The sequence below is a fragment of the Grampus griseus genome (assembly GCF_964374135.1).
Source record: "Grampus griseus genome assembly, chromosome: 16".
Taxonomy (NCBI): domain Eukaryota; kingdom Metazoa; phylum Chordata; class Mammalia; order Artiodactyla; family Delphinidae; genus Grampus; species Grampus griseus.
Window position 1 is genome coordinate 39,732,524 of NC_139010.1, and position 23,231 is coordinate 39,755,754.

At 44.1% G+C, this 23,231-nt stretch overlaps 1 protein-coding gene and 1 pseudogene across 2 annotated transcripts in view; both read right to left on the reverse strand.

Moving 5' to 3' along the window:
* The window catches only part of ARHGAP22 (Rho GTPase activating protein 22), a 203,285-nt gene extending 185,972 nt beyond the window's left edge, over nt 1–17,313 (reverse strand). Inside the window, exon 1 of the mRNA XM_082673079.1 lies at nt 17,197–17,313. Within this exon, the coding sequence (XP_082529205.1) occupies nt 17,197–17,248 (52 nt within the window). The 5' untranslated portion in view covers nt 17,249–17,313. The remainder of the gene's footprint in view (nt 1–17,196) is intronic.
* On the reverse strand, nt 3,399–6,809 carry LOC309834691 (atlastin-2-like; annotated as a pseudogene). Its single transcript has 2 exons — nt 6,684–6,809; nt 3,399–5,146 (listed from the first exon to the last, which is right to left on the reverse strand). The product of its transcript is annotated as an atlastin-2-like (transcript).
* Nucleotides 17,314–23,231: the final 5,918 nt, after the last annotated feature.

The window sequence follows — 23,231 nt, forward strand, 5'->3', positions numbered from 1 at the left end:
TCTCCATAGTGGCTGTATCAATTTACATTCCCACCAACAGTGTATGAAGGTTCCCTTTTCTCCACACCCTCTCCAGCATTTACCATTTGTAGATTTTTTGATGGCCATTCTGACCGGTGTGGGGTGATACCTCATTATAGTTTTGATTTGCATGTCTCTAATAATTAGTGATGCCAATTATCTTTTCATGTGTTTGTTGGTCATCTGTATGACTTCTTTGGAGAAATGTCTATTTAGGTCTTCTGCCCATTTTTTGATTGGGTTGTTTGTTTTTTTGATATGGAGCTGTATGAGCTGCTTGCATATTTTGTAAATTAATCCTTTGTCAGCCATCTGTTCTTGCATGTTGTCTACTTTTTCTATTAGTGTCCTTAACATACTAATCATAGTTATTTTAAATTATCTATCTGATAATTCCAAAATCTCTGCCATATCTTGGCTGTTATCTTCTGAATTTCCCTGTGCCTTTAGATTTGGGGTAGTGGTTTGCTCTGTGACCTCAATTCTCTGATGGGTCGAAGAAGTCATTGATTTTAAGTTCATTTAGTTTTTTCCTTATAGTAAGGGTGGGAGTGATAATTTCTAAGCTTTTTACACACCAAAGATAAAACCAGAAGCCTGGGTCTTTAAATTTTAATAGCTGTTGCATAATGACTATTCTTTTTCAGACAACTCCTACTGCACCTCCCAGCTCCCCATTCCTAGAAGATTCCAGAGGCCTGTGACCCACATGGAAGACTTCAGAGAACAACTTCCTTTAGATCTCTCCATTAGATTAATACAAGTAATGAATGTAAGCTCCAGGAAGCAGGGATTTTTATCTGCTTTGTTACCTACTGTATTCCCAGTAACTAGAACAGTTACTGGCACAACAATGTATACTGAGTGACTAATTATCAACTTCTCATTAGGGAAGCATTGAGTCCACCTTTAATAGCCCCAGCTAGCTCTCAGCTCTATGATGATCTGCCTTCCTCTGGGACACTCAGTTGACTAGCCTTGGATTTGCCTTCCTTGAACACTGGAGAAGTAAGGCTGGGGGCGTGGCTCCAAATATTGGGTCCCTGTGTCTGCACACAGAGTCTGAATCAAGTAAAAACCCATTATTCTACTTTCTTCTAAAAAAATTCCCAAAGGCAACAGTTCACAACCTGAGATTAAAGTAGGATCCAATGGTTTACCTGAAAGGGAATTTCTATTCATTCAGGAATTACCCTGTGCCCTTTCTTGAACTCTCTGTTTTTTACTAGCTAGGCAATCCTTATAAAAGTTCTGTGAGATATGGTCTATCATGATCTCCCTTTTATAGTGAGGAACCCAAGTGGAGAGGTTATATCACTGGAATAAGACCAGAGAGTAAGTAATTGGTGGAACTAAGATTTACACCTAGGCCTGGCTTTCTTTAAAGACTATTCTTTTCAGAACTGGCAAAATGATGCCAGTGTCAAGGTGGGAGGGTTGACTTTCCCTGTTCACTGGGAAGTTAAGAAGGACTGGATCATGACATAGGGCTAAGAAGAGGAGGAAGCAGAGGTCTGGGGAGAGGAGAAAAAACAGTTTGTTTTTGGGGTTGGGGGGGAATAGAATGCTTTTTTTTTTTGTCTGTCTAAGAACAGATGAGTTGGTAGCAGTTTAATACAGATGGAAACAAATACAATCCATATAAAAACAGGATTTGAAGCAGGAGGCGGATATATCAACCAAAGTAAAGTTAGAGCTTTCGGCCATGCAACTCAACATCTGAGTTCTCTTCACTTAAAAACCAAACTAGGGGGCTTCCCTGGTGGCACAGTGGTTGAGAGTCCGCCTGCCGATGCAGGGGACACGGGTTCGTGCCCCGGTCCGGGAAGATCCCACATGCCGCGGAGCGGCTGGGCCCGTGAGCCATGGCCGCTGAGCCTGCGCGTCCGAAGCCTGTGCTCCACAACAGGAGAGGCCACAACAGTGAGAGGCCCGCGTACCGCAAAAACAACCAAACAAAGAAACTAGACGCTTTAATAGGTGTTCGTAGAGAAGGCTACAAAAGTATTGCAAAATGTTAGCCTTAAATATACCACAAAAAAGAGAGAGAAAAACAAAATTAATACACCCCCTAGGCTAATCACAACAAGTTTTCCCTAACAGAGACAGACACTGAAAAATAACTCTTTACAAGCTTAGCTTCAAGGTATGAGGTACAATACCTTACAGCTCTCACTTGGGTGTTTCCCACTCATGCTCTTTTCAGTATAAACAAATAGGTTTACGTAATGGAATACATATTTGAAGAATTCCTTAAAAAAATCACAAGTTCCATTTTATATACACAAATTTTTAATTATGTACTGAAAATAAATTACAGGAAAAAAATTTAAAATGCAACAGAGGACAAAGTCACAATAAACATTCCCACTGAATTCCCTTGGTCGGGGGCATGGTGAGACTGCAGTGCTCAAGAAGATAAATATCACAAATATAACAAAAACTTCAAATTGTCTATGCACTCACACACTGACATGAGCCACAAACATTCCTTCACAGGGACTGTACTCATTAGCCTACCACAGAATCAGATTTTGTCATAAACTACAAAACTTTTAATACAAAATCCTATTTATATATTTATAATTCATATACTTGCCCTATCTGTGATTTTAGAAAATAAAAGCTACACACTGTATAGATACTCTTAACTCATAGCTGTAGGCAACATTTTTGGATGGAATTTCCCCCCAATAAAATTAATGGCATATTTTATGTACATGAAGGCTAAACTGCATAAGGACAGCTCAGTTTGCCAGATACGTTTCTCCTTTTAGGGCAGGTTTATAAATTTAAAAAGGCAAGACAAATGTACACCTCAGAATCACTTTCTTAGCTACAAGAGTTGTCATATAATTTCTATGAAGTTTCTGATACATGCATTTATGTAATACTGGTATTGAAGGCAGTAAAGCAATATATACTTTTAATGTCGTGGCTCAATAAAGGCTTCTTTGTCATTCCAATCTGATTCTTGATACAGTGATTCATAACTTCTCTAAAAATTAAAATTTCAATGGGACACTGTGTTAAAGAGACTCTAAATAGATTTCTTAAAATATTTCCCTGAAATAGCCTTTACATAAGACAAATTTCACTAACATTAGATTAAGTAAAAAGGGAAACAAAAGAATTAAACATGGCACAAGTGTGCATGAAAACTAATGCTCCTCAGCCAGTCTTCATGTCTTAGGAGCCATGAACAGAATGCTTAAAACCAACAAACAATTTCACACTCTGTGGCAGCCATCTGTGAAGCCAGTTATACTAAACTACTTCTACAGTTGATTGTAAACTTTGGTTTATTTTTATTTGAGTTCTCACTGTACAGCAAGAATGAAAAAAAGAAAGAGTGGAGTCCATGAAGAGATGAACTGTCAGTCTGTCTTTAAGCTGGTATGATGAGACACCTGGTCAGTCAGGTCTGCTTTGATAGAGTTTGTTACAGATTGCCTTATGTTTTCCTCCATGAAATTATCAACCAAGGGTCTTCAATACCTGTTCCCATAGCGTTTCAGCAATCTGATCAATCATTGTTCCAATTTCTCTGAACTCCCCAGAGTATTTAACATATGCCCAAGTACAAAGAGACGTCAGTGCTAACCCCATGACAAGGTTACACAAGACGGTTATAGAGTTTAGGCCAATGAAGCCAGTCAGTCCTGAGATTATATACATAGCAAACATGACTGCAAACAGTGTGGCAGGGGTATGAGCAACATAGAAGATATTTTTGCCATCATTGTGCTTTATAAAATTTGCATAGGTTTCTTCTATTTCAGCCTCAAACTGGTCCTGATAACGACGGCAGAATTCATCTCCACCCATTTTTTTTTTACTGAACAAGACTGTTTAATTGCCACTTCCTTGAGATCCAGGTGTTTTTGCTCCAGAGTGCAGTGTAAGGGTTGTCCCCACCGCCTGCTTGCTCCATACTTTTGCAATAGATCTCTCTTGCTCCTGCTACTGCAGCAAGATTATTAGCTTCAGCTGTTGCCTGAAGCATGGACTTTGGATGTGGAAGTTCCTCTCCTTGATAAATTTTAATGTAAGCCTTGAAGTATTGTACAAGATCTTTACAAATGACTTTAGATCCACTTATCTCTTTTTCTAACAAATTTTCTGGGGCAAGTAGCAATGGAATTAGATTTCGAAGCTCTCGTTTAAACTCTTCATCAATATCTTTCAATCTCCCATCAAAACTAGGATTAGTTGAAACTTTAAGACCAGGATTTGGCAAAAGGAAGCAACCAAGATTTGAGAAACAGTTGTGAATGTGCTTCCTTACATTCTGCAGCTCTTCATGTTGACTTTGTTTTACCTGCAATCACTTTTCAAGGAATTGTTCTCCACCTTCCAAACCATATGAATGTTCATAAGGATAACTCCAGTCTCGAATCAAAAACATTAATGTCTGAAATGGTTTCTGGTAGATTTCTTCCATTGCAAGTCTGCCGTATTCTGTAAATAATTGCAAGTGTTGAAGATCATCTTCTTGAATATTTTGAGACAAATTATATACCTGGACAGAGCCAGTCACAGTGCTCAGAGCAAACACTGTTGCACTAACTTTGATAGTTGACTGGCTATCAAAGGCACCCTAGGTATCCCTCAGCAGCACAGCCACTTTTGTTCCATTAGGTCTCTCGATCACATACACTTCATTCCAAATGTGTATGCCTGTTGTTTCTCTCTTGCAACCAACCCACCATGTAAAGCCAGTCAATGGTTCATTGTTTCCACCAATCCAACTTTGAGAATCCTTGTTATACATATATCTAAGCATGAAGTCCAGTAGAAATGATTTCCCTTTAGGAAAAGCTCCTGCCATGGATACCACTACTATGTTAAGATCTCCTATGTGCTCCTGTAGCAATATCTTCTCCAAAGCTTCTTCATCAAGCTCAAAGTTATGGTCATCTTCATGTGCAAGAACAATCTATACTGGACATGGTTTCTTCATAACCTCATCAGAGTCTACTAGGTCATCATCTTCATAATTCTCACCTAGGAGGGTCCTGGACAAGACGTGGTTAACCCCGGTGTTTGGGTCGCTGGTTCGCCTCCGGCACTGCAGCCCCTCGTGTGGCTGCCGCCTCCGCACTGCCTCGTCCCCCTCAGCCGTCTTGGACAGATTTAAAATTAACTCCCCCTAGAATGCTATTTTATTTTTTTAAATTTAAGTATAGTTGATTTACAATGTTGTGTTAGTTTCTGGTGTACTATTTACAATAGCCAGGCATGGCTAAATGTCCATCGACAGATGAATGGATAAAAAAGACGTGGTATATACATATATACACACATGCGCACATGCACACACACACACACACACACACACGTACACACAATGGAATATTACTCAGCCATAAAAAAGAGTGAAAACAGTTTCTCAACTGAACACTGGGCTGAGCTGGTCTTCAGGATGCACTGAGTCTTAGATGGCATTTGGGGCGGGTATCTGAAAGTCCATGCTATGAGCATCTTTCTCCCCATGTTAATCCTCTCTTTCCACCCAGGCCACCAGGATGCTGCTTCTTCCCACCACTGTTGCTATGGTAACTGGCTGGCAGTCTTACATACCAGCCATCAAACATGCTGAGAGAAGCCTGTCTGTACCACTAACTCAGTCATACTGCGGAAAGCCGGAGGGATATACATTCCAGTTGTGGTGGGGGACTTGATGGCTCTGGCCAACGGGTGCAGCCAATGTCCCTGAAGGCGGAGGTGTGGCTGCAAATGAGCAGTAGAGATGGGTCAGCTCAGATCTGGGTCGAGTCCTGCTTCTGCCGCTCAGTAGCAATGTGCCCTTGGGAGTCAATGAAATTCCTGAATCTCAACTTCCTTATCTGGCCAACAGGGAGGGTTGTTCTGCCCCCACAGAGCTGGGGCAGCAGTAAATGAGACCACAGGGGAGTACAGAAGAATTGTGAGCCCTCACTGTGGTTTGCCATTTCGCAACCACTCTCAGGGTCGAGTCATTTCTCCCAGATGTGCAGGAACAGAAATCAGCGTAAGAAACTGGTTCCCTAAGGAAAGCCCCTGACTCAGCCCCTATTTGGTTCAGTTGCTGAGGGTGGGTAAGTGTGGGCTTCCGCTGGCTTCCAGAGGGCAGTGTGTCTGGCAGAGTTTCTGTCTAGACACTGGCTGAGGGCTCTGCCCAGCCTCTCCCCAGCCTCCTTGTTCCTGGGGCACAGATGCCTTACTATTCCTCAGGGCCAACAGCTCAGGATCCAGGAAAGCAAGAGGGCTTTTCCCTGCTGTCATGGGTTGAACTGTGCCCACTCTGCATTCATATGTTGAAGTCCTAACCCCCAGTACCTCAGGATGTGACTGTATTTGGACATGAGGTCTTTAAAGGGGTGATTAAGTTATACTAAGTCATTAACATGGGTCCTAATCCAATATCACTGGTGTCTTTAGAAGAAGAGATTAGGACACAGACATGCACAGAGAAAAGACCGTGTGAAAACACAGGGAGAAGATGGCCATCTACAAGCCAAGGAGAGAGGCCTCAGAAGAAACCAAACCTGCTGACACCTTGATCTTAGAACTTAACCTTCCAGAATTATGAGAAAATCAATTGTTGTTTAAGCCACCCAGCCTGTGACACTTGGTTATGGTAGCCTGAGCAGACTAACATGCCTGCCCTTCCTCCTCACTGTAAGTAAGAGAATTCCAGCTCCCATGGGGACCCTTGGAGACAGGGACCCTTCTGGAACCACCATGAAGTGGGACTCTTCATCTTGTTTCCCGTCGCTCTGTCTCTCACTGCTCGCTGGCCCCATCTCTGCACCTCTGCACTGGGGTTCCCAGGACCCCAACTCCATGTCTCCCCAAGCCTGTCCAGCTCACATATTGCCCCCAGCTTGGAGAGAGGGACACATTAGGGGCATAGGCTGCAGCTTGTAACACAGCTCTGGGCGCCACAAGTCCCATCTCTGTGACCAGTTCTGATTTCAGTCACAGGTGTGATACAGAGCTCTTGTCCACTGGTGGTTCCCACTCCAGGCTCTCAGCTGCTGGGGGCTTCTCTGAAGCCAAAGGGAACCTACAGACCCTGTGCAAATGAACGAAGCCCAGAAGTGCTGGGCATCCACATCTCTAGGGGCAGACTTCAGGTGAGGGAGAAAGGGAGCAGGGTAATTCTCCTGCCTCTGTCCTTCCTGGACCATCTGAGAGGCACTCCATACTCTTCTCAGGGTTCTGCGAAGTCAGTCTGTTGCTGACAGCGCGACGTTTATAATGCCCTTTACGCAGGCCTGCCTTCCATGTCTCACTCTCCCCAGCCCCTCATTCCTGCTTCCTGGCATCATCTCCCAAATAAACCACCCGCACCCAAGCCCTTGGGCTCTGCTTTTGGGAAAGGCAGATTTGGGCATAGCTTTACCACTTTCCAGCTAGGGAGCAGTATGGAAAGATTTCACTTTCCTCATTTGTAAAATGGGGACATGACTATCTCACAGGCTGGTTACAGGAGTTAAATGAGATCACCATGGTGAAGTGAGTTGTAAACTGTGCAAGGTGATCTCAAAGCTAATATTTGTTATTATTTTTAGTTTGGTGGTAGCATAGGTCCTTCCTTCACTGTTCTTTCATTAAAAAAGAAGAAAACCCCACCTCCATCTCATTCCCTAGGATCCCTTGTGCTGCCAGGTGCAGGTGAACATCCTTGAGGAGGAATGGGTGCTAAGGGGTTGACACAGCCCCTCCCCTCCCCCTCCTTCCCCAAACAGCATCAGTGTTTATCAGTGGGCTTCTATAAAGACAGCTGGCAGAGAGGGCACTGAGTGGAGGAGACACAGGGGTGGCAGGCCTTTCCAGCCCAGCTGGCGTCAGTGCTGTCTGTGTGTCTGGGTGTCACAGGCTGGGCTTGGGGCTTATGCAGGAGCCCGGGGAGGAGCAGGATGGAGGCCTCAGATTTCCTGACACAGCCCTGGCCCTCTTCCAGGAACACCTGCTGCGGGCTACCTACCTGGCTGCTTCTTACCCCTGCTCCAAAGGCCAACTTGGCTGTTCCCTGCTCTGGGACCCTGCACTGACCCAGGAGCAGCATTGAGACCCTCCTCCTGGTTCCCGCTCTTCTTGCACACCCTCCACCAGAGCCCTGTGCTTCTGCAGACCAAGAGCTCCTTGAGAGGAGGGCTGCATCTCTGCATATGTGTTCAAGCATCTAGAACAATGACTGTTGGCCAACAGTACAGGCTCGACAAACATTTGTAGACCTACGGCTAAGGTATGCCTGGGGGGACAGTGGGAGGCAAGCAGGGAGTCTTCACTCAAGGTAACTTTGGCTGGCACACAAAGTCCAGAATGCCGGGAGGCAAGTCAGGAGGGGTAGGATAAGGGGTGCGGGGACAGAGCTACTCACAGAGCAGAGACGTGAAGGCAAAAGGCAACGTGCAGGATGCAGTGTGGGTGGGCTGGGGTCTGAGGGGCTTCCTCAGGCTGGCTGGAGCTTTAGCTTAATTCTGAGAGTTCTTCCAGTGTGAAGGGCCAGAGCGAGTGGGTGGGACAGTCAGAGAAGATGCCCTCTATATACACTTGGCCACCATCCCTACCAGATCAGTCCCTGAGAAGCTGATCCCCCCAGAAGCCAACCAGATCTCTGGTTGAATACTGCTGAGTCCCCTGCAGATACAGACAGGTCCCAATGCAGTATCTATGGTGTCGGGTGCTGGGCAGGGGCAGATGCCACGGATCATTGCTTGTGTGAGGCTGGGCAGTGGGTGTCTCTCTTCACTCACAGAGCTGCTGCCCAGAGCACCCCACAGGGAATGCATGATGGATGGTTGGATGGATGGATGGACGAATGGTGTTGGAGTTGCTGAGATGTGATAGTTAGAGAACAGAGAATGCTGAGGGTCAGTCAGGAATGGCACCAAGCAGTCCTCCCCACACCTGTCCCTCCTTCTGTGCCACCTCCCAACAACGGCACCTCCTCCCTCCCTCCTTTCCACATGAGCCAGACACCCAGCTCTGTGCATTCCATATTCTTAGACTGTTCTGTCTCTACCACCACTATATTGGTCCAACTTCTCATCAGCCCTTCCCTGAACTGTTGAAATGTCTCCCTGCCCTGGCCTCTTCCCCCTGCCCACCGGCTTCCCCTCCCAGAGCCATCCTGCTGGAATCTTAGAATGGCCTCACATCTTCCGTGAGCTTCCCATATCCAAAACCAGAGAATAAGAACCCGTGATGGCTTTCTAATACAACTTGGCGAGGCTGAAGGACACGTCCCAGGCTTCCCTTTCTTGTATGTTTCCCACAGGCTACAGGGAGATTCTTGGGAGATTTGAGAGACTGAAGGGAAGCAGCAGCCATTTTGCAGCACGTGGGCATTATTGCTGATAAGCTGATTCATCTCATTGGCATGAAGCAGCAGCTAGACCTGCCATTGTCCCTCCTTCCCACAGAGCCTCTTCAGCTTCTCTGACTCCTGGGCCATGTACATGTGTCTTTAGCTCTGTGACAAAGGTCTGGAATTCTGCAGAAATACTTTGCAACATCAAAACCAACTGCGTGGACATACTCAGTGCCTTCCCTGTCTGGCACTGCCAAGCATTGTCCATCTTTTTTCTCCACCATCTCTTGAACCCACTGTCCCCTTTATATTCTTACTGACTCAGATCCTCAAGGAGGCTACCTGACCTCCATTCGTCTTCTCTCCATGCTATTCATTCAGTTGTTCAACAGTCATTAAGCATATACTGCATGTCAGACATCATTCTAGGCACTGTGAAAACAGCTCTAACCTTAACTTTCACCCTTCCCTCCTTATTCTAAGTGGTGCTTGAATAGTGACCAAAGGGGTAGTTGCAATAAAGCCTGCAGAATAGAGCCTGTATCTTAATAGGAGAGGGGAGACAGATAGTAGATGAAATAGGTAAGTAGGAGGCAGGACTTCTAGCTATGTCTGAGTGATGAGGTCAGCAAAACCTCTTCGCCAAATGCAACTATAAATCTGGACAAAACTGACAAAAACAACCATTTCCATACTCTGAAATTGACCAAAGGCACGCAACAATCACTTATGCTTGAAAAACTGCTATACTTTAGGTAAGAACAGTGAGAGTCTGTGGTGTTCTTGCTAAGGGGTGCTTCTATCCCACTTTCCCCAGCTCAGTCCTCACAGAGGTTCTGCCAGGGTGGGGCACATCATGGGGACCAGCAACTTTGCTGACGAAGTCAAAAGTGGCTTATTCAATTTTGAGCAGTGGGTGGTGCCTACACCCAGAGGCATTGTCAGTGGAATAGACAATCTTGGCAGCAAGTGAATGGGGAGAACTAATGCTGTGTCTGAGTTTTTAGTCATTGTTGGGGCAAACATGTGCCTGGCTTAGGGTGCATGCACGTGCAGTGGAGACCAGAGAGGGCTCAGGGTACCCATACACTCCTGCCAACCCTAAGACTGTGGCAAATGCAGAGGTAATGTGAAGAGTCCAGCAGAAAGTAAAAGCCAGGGCAAACCTGAAGAACTTGAAAACAATCTGAACTTTGACTGCGTTTCCCTACCTCACGCAGATCTACTGGCAGAGAATGTAAGTTCTACTAGTTCAACGTTTGAATGCAACATCTGTCCAATCATTGGCTGATCACTGAATTACACAGAAACAGAGGTGACCCCTAGGAAGCCAGTTTAAAAATAAAAGGAAGAATAAACAACAAATATAACCAGAGATATTAGTGACTGCATATTGTAGAGGAGACAGATTTAACAGATTTATCCCAGGCAAGTTACCAAACAATTCAACAACAACATTGTTTAGGTGAGTAAATTAGAATTCAGAGTTCCTACAATACATTATCTAAAATACCCAGTTTTTAATTAAAAAATTATAAGTGTACAAAGGAAAAGGAAAGTGTGACCCATACTTAGGAAAAAGGCCAATAGAAACTCTCTGAATATTCCCAGATTTTTGTATTTAGCAGACAAATACTTTTAAAAAACCCTATGTAAATACATTTAAAGAACTAAAGGGAACATGTTTAAAGAATTAAAGGGATGCATGATAATAATGAATCAACACATAGGGAATCTCAATGAGATAGAAAATATAAAAAAACAAATGGAAATTCTTGAGTTGAAAGTCCAATAATTGAAATGAAAAATTCACTAAAGGGGCTCAGCAGAAGATTTGAGATGGCAGAAGAAAGAATACATGAACTTTAGAACAGAGCTATAGAAATAACCCAATGTGAAGAATATAGAGAAACACGGAACAAAACAATTGAAGGAAAAAGAACAGACTCTCAGAGATCTTTGAAGCAACAATAAGTATGCCAATATATGTGTAATGCAAGTCCTAGAAGGAGACAAAAGAGAGTAACAGAAAAATTATTTCAAAAAAATAGTGGCTGAAAACTTCCCAAATTTGATGAAAAATACCATGTTTCACATGTAACCAACTTAAAAAATCCCAAGCAGTTTTAAAATACAAAGAGATTTATAGTTCAACACTTTAGAGTCCAAGTCTTGAAAGATAAAGAGAAAATCCTGACAGTGGCAAGAGAAAAACTTGTCCCCCTCATCACATGGAGGGGGACATCAACACGATTAACAGCTGACTTCTCATCTGAAACAATGGAGGCTAGAAGTGGAAGGCCATATTCAAAGGGCTGAAAGAAAAATAAAAACCATTAACCAGGAATTTTGTATCCAAATAGCTGTCCTATGAAAATGAAGGCAAAATTAACACATTCCCAGATAAACAACAACTAACAGAATTCCTTGCTGGCAGACCTGCCTCATAAGAAACACTAAAGGAAGTTCGTCAGGCTGAAAGGAAATGACACCAGGTGGCGACCAGCATCCACAGGAAGAGATGAAGCACACAGGAAATCATAAGTACATGGGTTAATATGAAAGACTATATAAATATAGATTTTCTCATTTCTTCTCTCAACATCTTTTAAAGACTTAACTGTGTGTAAAGCAATAATTATAATAGTGTCCTTTGGGGTTTATAAGACATAGATGTAATACATATATGACAATAATAAAAGGAAGGAGAAGAGAGGAAATGGAACTACCTTGGAGCAAAGTTTTTATGTTTCACTGGAATTAAATATTAATCTGAAGTAGATTAAGATACAATGCATATTGTAATCCCTAGAGCAAGCACTAAGAAAATGACACAAAAATATAGTAAAAAAAAAAAATTAAAAATTAAAGTGGTATACTAGAAAACATCTAATACAAAGAAGATGGTAAAGGAGGAACAGAGGAATAAAAATAAAGGAGACATATAGAAAACAAGTTACAAAATGGAAAATGTAAACCCAATCATATCAATAATTTCATTAAATGTGAGTGGTCTAAATATCCCCATTCAAAGGGCAAAGACTGTCTTCATGAACTAGCAAGATCTAATTATATGCTATCTATAAGAGACACATGTAGAGTCAGTGATACAAACTGGTTGAAAGGAAAAGGATGGAAAAAGGTATGCCATGCAACAGGAACCATAAGACAGCTGGAACTGGCTATATTAATATAAGATAAAATAGACTTTAAGAAAAGAAACATTACAACAAAGAGGAACGTTTTACAACGATAAAAGGGTGAATACATCAGGACGCTATAACAATTATAAACATACACAGACTTAACAAAAGAGCCTCAAAATACGTGAAGTAAAAAGTGACAGTAGACTGTTGAATAATAAGAGTTGGAGATTTCCCTACACCAATCTCAATAAATGACAGAACAACTAGACAGAATATCAGTAACAATATAGAAGGCTTAGACAACACTATTAACCAATTTGACCTAAGTGATATATATAGGACACTCCTTACAATGACAGCAGAACATACATTATTTTCATGTACATATGGAACATTCTTCAGAATATGCCCTAAAATAATAAATCAACTGGTGAGTGTATAAGCAAAATGCACATCCATATATTATTCAGCTAAAAAGGAACAACTACTGATACACACAAGAACATGAATGAACCTCGGAAACTTTATGCTAAATGAAAGAAGGCTGATGCAAAAGACAACATAGTATATGGTTCTACTTATATAAAATGTCCAGAAAAGGCAAATTTATAGAGACAGAAGGCACATCAGTGGTTTCTCAGGCTTGGGGGCAGGAGAGGGGATTAATTGCAGATAGTCAGGAGGGAATTTTTCCGGGTGATAGAAATGTCTAAAAACTGGATAATGGTGATGGTTGGATAACTCTATAAATTTACCAAAAATTATTTAATTGTATACTTAGAATGGGTGAATTTTATCCTGTGTAACCTACATCTCCATAAACTGTTAAAATATAGAAATATATGAGATAATAACAAATGCTATGAAGAAAAATAAAGCAGAGAAGGACAGGAATGTCAGGGCGGGATTCAACTTGTGCAGTCATTGGTGTTGTTTGCCAACCCTAACCCTAACCCTCCCTTCCAGGCATGTGGTCGGACTGTACTTCCTGGGCCCCTCGTGGGTAGTTGGGGCAATGTCCAGGCTGAGGGTTTCACTGCTGACATGAGACCCTTCTGGAGCTCAAACTCTCCCTTTGCTATCTGGCCTCGCCACCAGCAGCACTTGAAATAATGGTTGTTCCATTTGCCTGGGTCTTTGAGTCACTATGATGGGCAGGTGACCCGTGACCCAGTTACTGTGTAACTTATCCCATTGTGCCACAGACAGGCAGTCAGTGAAAGCCTCAAGAGAAGGTGACATTTGGGCAAAAATCTGAAAGAGGTGAGTTTGTGAGTCATATGGATATCTGAGGGTTAGGGTGCTCTGGAGAGAGGGGAGAGCACGTGCAAAGACCTGGCATGTCTGAGGAAGAGCAAGGAGGCTGGTGTTGCTGGTGCCAAGCAAGCGGGGTACATAGGAGATGATGTGATGGGTAATGTTGGGCCGGGTGGAAGAGTGACATGGGGATCCACTGGGGTGTGTTGAGTGAATGACAGATCTAATCTGATTTAGGTTTAAGAAGAGCCTGTTCCAGTTGCAATATTGAGAATAGATTAAAAGGCCATGGGTAGAATCAGGAAGACCAGTGAGGGCGCCTTTGTAAGAATCCAGGTGAGAGCTGACTTCATACCCAGCTGCCATGACATTCTTCCTATAAACAGTTCTGATCAGTCCTATTCTTACAACTTTCAATAGCTCCCTATTGCCCATAAGAAAGAGTCCAAGTTTCTCAAAGTGACATCAACCTACCTTTCCTCTTGTATCACCCACCACTCCCCTTCCTATATCTTCAGTTCTCCTCTCTCTGAATCTCCTGTTCTCCCAGGACATACTCTTGCCTCCCTACCTGGGATCTCGTGGTCTCCTCACATCCCTGTATCACAGCAGGGAGGGGTGAGGGTATGCTCTGGAAGAAGGAAAAGTAAGCAAAGCCACAGAATTGGGAAGGCCTGGAGAAGGGGTGTGATGGAGGATGCCCATTCCAAGCTGCCCCCTGGCCTTGGTCCTGAAGGTCAGCTTGTGGGCCAGGGAACTGGGGACCTGTAGGAATGGCTTCAGAGCTACCTTCTTCTCTGTGGACTCTCTGGCCTGGTATGGGCAGGAGCCGCCATCTTGCTTCCCACTGTGAATCTGACATCCAGTGGCTATTCATGGAGGGTCAGCTAACAGGGAGAAGTCACCACCTTGGCAGAGAACCAGGCAGCTCAGTGAGCAGAAGTTTGGGAAGCTGGGAGCAAAGAGACTGCACCTGGTCAGACCAGGCAAGACAGTGGCACAGGAAAAGCTCACAAGAGGTGGAGCTAAAGGTGGTGCCCATGGCTGGGTAAGAGTTTTAGCACAGCGCCCCCCAGTGAGAGGCCAAGACCTGTAGAGGTTGGCCTCTGACTTCCTGCTACATGGCAGGTCCTCAACTTGGCAAAATTATAGGCAAAGTGGTTAAGTGAAGTACAGAAGCTCAATTTAACTCCAAAGAATCTTCTGTTTGCCCCAATTCCCTGAAAATCTCAGTTAAAAGCAAGCTCAAGTTCCCCAATAATCTCCTCTAGAATATATGGGGGGAGAGAGAGAGAGAAGGGAGGGTCAGAGAAAGAGAGAAAGACAGACAGATAGACAAAGACAGAGAGAGAGAGAACAGACAGGGCTGAATTAGAGAGACCAGAGACGGGGCAGGACACTCCCCTGTGTTGGCTGACTCTCCCGTCCTTTCTGAAGCTTCCGTAGAACGGCACGGCTCCTCCTGTCTTACAAAGCTGCCGAGCTGTTTGTGGTCAGATAATAATTTAAAAATTAATTCAGTCTAAAGGAATAAAGTTCCAACACATGCTATAATGTGGATGAACCTTAGAAACATTACTCCAAGTCAAAGAAGCCAGACACAAAAGGACACACGCTGTATGATTCGATTTATAAGAAATATCCGGTATAGGTAAAGCCCATAGAGAGAGAAAGCAGGTTAGTGGCTGCCAGGGCTGGGGGAGGTGGGAAGCAACTGCGTCATGGGGGTGGGGTTTTTTGGGGGGTGATAAAAACGTTCTGGGGCTTCCCTGGCGGCACAGTGGTTGAGAGTCCGCCTGCCGATGCAGGGGACATGGGTTCATGCCCCGGTCTGGGAGGATCCCACATGCCGCGGAGCGGCTGGGCCCGTGAGCCATGGCCGCTGAGCCTGCGCGTCCGGAGCCTGTGCTCCGCAATGGGAGAGGCCGCGACAGTGAGAGGCCCGCGTACCGCAAAAAAACAAAAACAGAAAACAAACCGTTTTGGAACTAAAGAGAGATGGTGGCTGTGGGACACCTTGAAATTGCCACTGAATTAATTATTCACTTTAAAATGGTTAAATTTATGTGAATTTCACAACAAAAATTTAATTCAATCAAATTCTTTAAATTCAGGTATCTCATGCAATAGCTCATTTGTCGTTTTCTCAAACAATTAGCATCTGTACTCTGAAGCCGGGGACATCTGCTACACCACGGGAATCTGGTGACTGGAACCTTCCACAAAAGTGTGACGGTGACTTTTCCTTTCAACTCAGATGATGCCATAAACCCAGATGAGAGAAAAATACTGGATATTTTACAGAACACTCCCCCACCCCAATGCATTAGGACTAAACAGAGGTAAAGGCTAATCTCAGCTGCTCTCCACCCCCTATTGTAGAAAGGAGGCTCCAGAGAGGTTAAACGTGCAAGAAGGGTCCCACAACACGTGTCCAGCCCAGAGTGGAATTCTGGCGACCTGGCTCTGTGGACCCAGAGCTTGACTCAGCATCCCTGTGGATACCTGTGCAGACCATAGCAAAGGCTGCTGTGTGGTCTGGGGGCTCTGGGCTGTGTCTGATGGCTCTTGGGCCTGGCTACACACTAGGTTCACCTGGGAACTGCTGACATCCACCCCACACCAATTAAGCCTGATCTCCAGTATTCAAAAATGCCTGGGGAGGGAATTCTCTGGCAATCCAGCGGTTAGGACTCCACGCTTCCACTGCAGGGGGCATGGGTATGATCCCCGGTCGGGGAACTAAGATCCCTCATGCCACGTGGCATGGCCAAGAATAAAAACATGCCTGGGGATTTTTAAAAGCTCCTGCATGATTCTAACATAAAGCCAGGTTGAGTACCACTGACTGCGTTTCTCCTACTAGTAGCTGGGATTTCAATCATCACCTGAAGGCACTCAGGTCCAGAGGACGTGAGATGTCACTGCACAAACACTCAGCCAGCACCTGTTTGACTCACCGAGCTAGTCAGCGCTTGTATGACCACACAGCGGTTTGTCCCACTTTGTCTAAGTTACCTCCTGGACACTTTACTGAGGACTACTGAACCATCCTCATTGTTTCTGAATTAACTGTTAGCTGGATTGTTTCCAAGCAAGATACAGGGCAGCCTCAGAATGCACAGCCTTCCCTGTGATGGCCTTTTGTACCCATGGTCTGTGGGCACAGTGATTCTTACAGACTCTGAATGTCATCAGAGCCCTGAGCCACTGGAGCCAGGGTCCCTGACAATCGTGGTCATGATGAAGGCTCTGTTTTTCAGGCAGACATGAACCAGCTCCCGAGTTCAGGGGTGAGGGCTGAGCCATCAGTCAGTGCCTGGGCCCTGGCCACAGACGCCCCTAGGTGCTCTCAGATTACAAGACCAAGACAGCTTCTTTGGGTGGCCACAAATGAGCCCATCCCTCAAGCAAGAAGCCAAGAACCAAGGTAATCATACACCACATAGAATAAAATAAACTTCTTACCGAAATACCTGGCTGCAAACGTTCTTCTTTTGCTGGAAGCTGTCGGCAACATAACGAAGCTGGCAGTCTATGTGCAAATTTCTTGTATATCCTTTTTATAAAGAGCCAACCACATCCTCAAGCAGACACGCTAATTCTTGTTTTCCAGTAACAGGAGATCAGCATCTATAGAAGAGAAATATATTTAGAATGCCCTTTATCTGGTGTTTTCTTGGGTTTCCAACAAGAAGCCTCACTGTGAGGAATTAGTCCCTTTAATGCAAGTGTACCAGGGATCTTGGGATGGCCTTGGGCAAGTCAGACCTCTGGGTATCAGTTCCTCAAATCTGTAAAATGGGAACAAGAATGAACCACCCCTCAGAGTGAACGATGGGTCAACGAGATGGCGGGTATAAAACAGCAAAGCCCTCCACACGTCAGATGCTATGTTTGATCTTTTCAATCAGATGGCCTGGATTTAAAAGGAGCTGTGTTTTCCAGAGAGCTTCAAAACAGCTACAAACAATAACCTGCAAACGTGCAATGTGACTTCCAGGACTCTCACCTGATGTGCACGGCAGTCCTGTTAGTGGAGAGACAGAGGATGCGGACCCCACCCCTAGATGGAGAAACAAAGCCCCAGCAGCACCCGTGGCAGACCCTCACGTGGTACACTGCTGCTAACAGCATGGCTTCTCATTCTATTTCTGGAAATTTAGCATCATTATTTCATAATTTACAGTTGTGGAAAGTGGAAAAGAAAAATCCTGATTAGGAAACAGCCAAGTGACATTTATGAAGCCCTCAACATCATTGACATCTTGGTCTTGGCAAACTAAGGAACAGGCAGCTCCCGGGGAGGGGGGGCAGTGTTATCGTGTTTAAATACACATGGAGTTTATACAGTCTGAGAAGCAACTCTTGGTGGGGACACCCAACAGAATGTTCTCCCAACTACCCTTCTTATTTCCTTTGCTTCCCTGCCTCTGCTGTGTTGAGTTTGTTTCGTGTTTGTGATTATAGAACCAATCACTGTTACGCAGATAAAACAAGCATAGCCAGCACTCATTGTTGGCGTGTCCCCTCCACCCTGGGGCTGTGGGCTGCTGGACAGTACTCCGCAGGCTGCACTGGGGCAGTGTCACCTCGCTCCATGCCTTGGTGACCAGGCACAGCTCCTGCTGCTGGTGTTCTGAGGGGAGCATTAGGACAATCCAGTGGAGGGGCCAAGCTGCGCACTGGGGAGTGACCTGGGGCAGCTGGGAGCAGAAGCTGGTGGGTGAGAGCAAAACTGCTTGAAGAGAACAACAAAGCCCCAACCAGAGATGCCAGTGTGCCCTTGGGCCCAAGTGAACGGTGGTTTGGCTTGCAAAGGGAAGCCGGGGCAAAAAGCAGAGTGAGAAGAGTGATGGAGCCCAAAGTACAGAGGCAGCAACAGAGCAGAGCCAAGGAGCTAGAGGAGCGTCAAGCCTGAGACCCTTGGAACTGGGACAGACCTAAGAGGCCCTTGCGGACAGAGTGACATCTCTCTGTATACTCTAAGCATCCAGGGGTGGGAGGGTGACGGAGGGGGTGGGGAATGAGAGGAAGAAGCCCATCCCATGACCCCATGACCTAGTGTAGTAAGGGCTTTAGAGTTTAAAAATCTGGGTCCGTGTCCAGGTCCAGGGTTTTTTTTTTTCCCCTAGTAGTGTGAATCTGGATGTGTAGCTGAAATAGGGTTACCAGATTTAGCAATTAAAAATACAGAATGCCCAGTTATATTTTTAGTATAAGTGTGTTACAAATATTTCATGGGACATAATATCTACTATAAAGGTATTCCTGGTTGATATTCATTGTTGATAACTGATCTGAAATTCTGATTTAACTGGGTGTCCTATATTTTAGCTGGTTACTCAGCCTTCTGAGTATCCATTTTAGCTTTGGTTAAAAGAGGATGATCAGGTAAGAATCTTTCAGTTTCTGGAAAAAAAAGACAATCAAAATTGGCTTAAAAGATAAGGGGGTATATTTTGGCTTCTTTAGTGAGAAAGTTCTTGTGATATGGACTTCAGGTATGGTTAGATCCAGCAGCTTGACAATGTCAACCAAATCAGGTTTTTTGGTTTTTTTTTTTTCTTCCAGTTCTCTTGTTTGCTTCCTGAGGTGTCTCCTTCATCTTCATCAAGGTTGCCTTATTATTAAAAAAAATGCTGGAGGTGGAGATCAAGGTGGTGGAATAGAAGGACCTGGAACTCACCTCCTCCCACAGATACATCAAAACTACATCTACATGTGGGACAATTTTCACAGAATACCCACTGAACACTGGCAGAAGATATCATATAACCAAAGCTGCAAGAAAGATCACCACATAATCGGGTAGGAAGAAAGAAGAAAAAGGAATTGGGATAGGACCTGTGCCCCTGGAAGGGAGCTGTGGAAGAGGAAATGTTCCCTCACCCTGGGAATGCCCTTCACTGGCTGGGAGATCAGCCAGGACAGACAGGGAGCTGTAGAGGCTCAGAGAAGAATGCAGCAGCCAGTTTGTGGCAGGCAGGGCAGAGAGAGACCAGCACAGATGGTCCTGGCCACCTTGCTGCACGTCCTCCCAGCCCGAGTCGTGCACCTGCTGGTGTGCACAGTGGCTGGATGTGGAAACTCGAGCTTCAGTGGACAGACCAGGGGAGAGGACATGATGTGGCTGCATGGAGACAGCCCAAAGGGCCTGGAGTGTGGCCAGGCTGCAACTGGGGGTGTGTGCGGGACAGAGCCCAGGTCCACCTACGAGCCCCATTGTCAGTGCATGTGAAGGGCGAGTGGTTGGCCCCACCACAGCAGCCTCAGCATGCTCAGAGCAGGCGGCTCCACCACCAGGAGATCCGAAAGCATGCAAGCTCTGGCAGGCTGCCCACATGTGGAGGTGGGGCTGAAATCAGAGCCCATTCCCCGTGAGTGCACAACTTGGAAAGCGGGGCTGAAATCTGAGCTGATTCCCTGCAGCTGCAAGATTTGGGTGGAGACGTGTGAGTGCAGCACCTGCAGGACATCCCAGAGGATTACTGGCGCTCCCCTGGCTAGGATGGGTCTGACATCAGCAGTGGTGGGTTTTCTGGGTACACACACTGAGAAGCTGATTCCCAGCTCTCCCATAGAGGGTCTGGGTGAATGACTACAGTGGGTGCTGGTGGATCTGTGCCAACGGCTTTGTCAGCACAGCGCCTGAGGAACATCCGGGCTGATTGCCTGTGTTCTCATGGCTGAAGTGAGGCTGAGGGAAGTGCCAACAACAGTGTACTTTGTGAGCACACACAGTGGGTGACAGGTGACAGCACAGAGCACACATCCTGGTGGACATCTCCTGTGGAGGAATACTCAGTGGCTCCACCCCCAGCAGGAGCGCTCCAGTCCCACCTACCTCCCACTGAAGCTTAGAACCAGATCTGGGGGCTTCTCCTCCAACAACTGGGGAGCAGACCCTGCCCCAACAGGGCTGTGACAACCATAGAGCAAAGAGGAGGCCCTGCTCAACATCCAGTTCAGGCTCTGGTCACCACAACACCAATCACATCCCCTATCGAGGGGATAATGGCCAGCACACCCTAAGGAAAGACATGGCAGGCATCCATACCAAAAAGCCCTCGCACCAAAAACATTAGACTCACGAAGGCTACACAGGGACACTCCCACACGAAAACAGCCCTTCAAGACTACAGCAGATAACTGTTTCTCCTAAATTCAGAGTCTGAGAAATATAAGTAAAATGAAGAAGCAGAGGAACCGCTCCCAATGAAAAGAATAAGAGACTTATCCTGAAAAAAACAAACAATGAAACAGACCTCTCCAGTCTGCTAGACCCTGAGTTCAAAAAGGAGGTAATAAAAATATTGAAGGGATTAAGAAAGGCTATCAATAGAAACGCAGATCACTGTAACAAGGAACTAGGAGCTATAAAGAGGAGCCAGTCAAAATTAGAAAACTCAATTGCCAAGATGAAGACCAAGCTAAAGGCAATAAATAGTAAACTAAATAATGCAGAAGAATGAATGAGTGGTCTGGAAGATAGAATAATGGAATCACCCAATCAGAACAGCAGACAGAAAGACAAATTTTAAAAAATGAAAGCAATATATGAAACCTATGGGGTAATATAAAGCATGCCAATCTATGCATAATAGGGATCCAGAGGAGAAGAAAGAGAAAAGGGGATCAAAAACGTATTTGAAGTAATTATAGCTGAAAAATTCCCAAACCTAAATAAGGAAACAGATATCCAGGTACAGGAAGCACAGAGGGTTCCAAACAAGATGACCCCAAACAGACCTATACCAAGACATATTATAATTAAAATGGCAAAATTTAAAGATAAAGAGAGGATTCTAAAGGCAGCAAGAGAAAAACAAAGAGTTAGTTACAAGGGAACCCTGATAAGGCTATAAGCTGATTGCTCTACAGAAACATTGCAAGCCAGAAGGGAGTGACAAGATACATTCAAAGTCCTGAAAGGGAAAAACCGGCCATGTAGGATACTCTACCCAGCAAGAAAATCATTTAGAATAGAAGAAGAAATTAGTTTTCAGACAAGTAAAAACTAAAAGAATACAGCAATACTAAACCTATTCTAAAAGAAATATTGAAAGGTCTTCTTTAAATAGAAAAGAAACAAGAATCTATAGGAAACAGAAAATCACAATAGGAAAAACAAATATATAAAAGGATTGTAGATCACTTAAGTAAACAAGTTCATAGATTTTTAAAAAATCAAAAAAATTTGTGAAAGCAATTATAACTATAATGAACAGCAAAAGGATAACACTAAGATGTAAAACAGGACTTCAAAGTCATAAAATGTGGAGGAGGGGAGTAAGAAAGTGTAGGGTTTTTGTAGAAGGTGTTTGAGCTTATATAAACATCAGTGTAAACCAAGTAGCTATAGTAATGGCTTAACATACTTGAAAACCAGGGTAACCACAACTCAGAAACATATAATTGATTCACAAAAACCAAAAAGAAGAGAAAAGCATAATACAAAAGAAAACCATCAAACCACAAAAGGAAAAACAAAAAGATAAAGAAACAAAGAAGAAATACAAAGAAACAAAGGAATCAATTGGAAAACAAGGTTCAAAATGGCAATAAATACATACTTATCAATAATTACCTTAAATGTTGATGGACTAAATGCTCCAATCAAAAGACACAGAGTAGCAGACTGGATAATAAAACAAGAGCCTACAATATGCTGCCTACAAGAGACCTACCTTAGGGCAAAGGACACACGTACATTGAAAGTGAGGGGAGGGAAAAAGATATTTCATGCAAATGGAAATGACAAGAAAGCAGGGATAGTAATACTCATACCAGACAAAACAGACTTTAAAACAAAGGCCATAAAGAAATACAAAGAAGGACACTATATAATGATAAAAGGATCAATACAAGAACAGGATATTATACTCATTAACATATATGCACCCAATAGGAGTACCCAAGTACATAAAACAAATACTAACAGAAATAAATGGAGAAACTGATAGGAATACAATAATAGTAGGAGGCTTTAACATCCCACTGACATCAATGGACAGATCTTCCAGACAGAAAATCAATAAGGCAACAGAGATCCTAAATGACACAATAGAATAGTTAGACTTAATTGATATTTTCAGGACATTACATCCAAAATAAGCAGAATACACTTTCTTTTCAAGTGCACATGGAACATTCTCTAGGATGGACCACATACTAGGACACAAAACAAGCCTTAACAAATTTAAGAGGATAGAAATTAGTTCAAGCATCTTTTCTGACCATAATGGCATGAAACTAGAAATGAACCACATAAAGAGAAAGGAGAAAAAAAACAATTACATGGAGACAAAACAACATGCCACTAAAAAACCAATGGTAACTGATGAAATCAGAGGAAATTAAAAAATACCTTGAGAATAATGACAATGAAAACTCAACCATACGAAATCTATGGGATGCAGCAAAAACAGTACTAAGAGGAAAGTTTATAGTTATACAGGCCTTCCTCAAAAAATAAGAAAAATCTCAAATAAACAACCTAT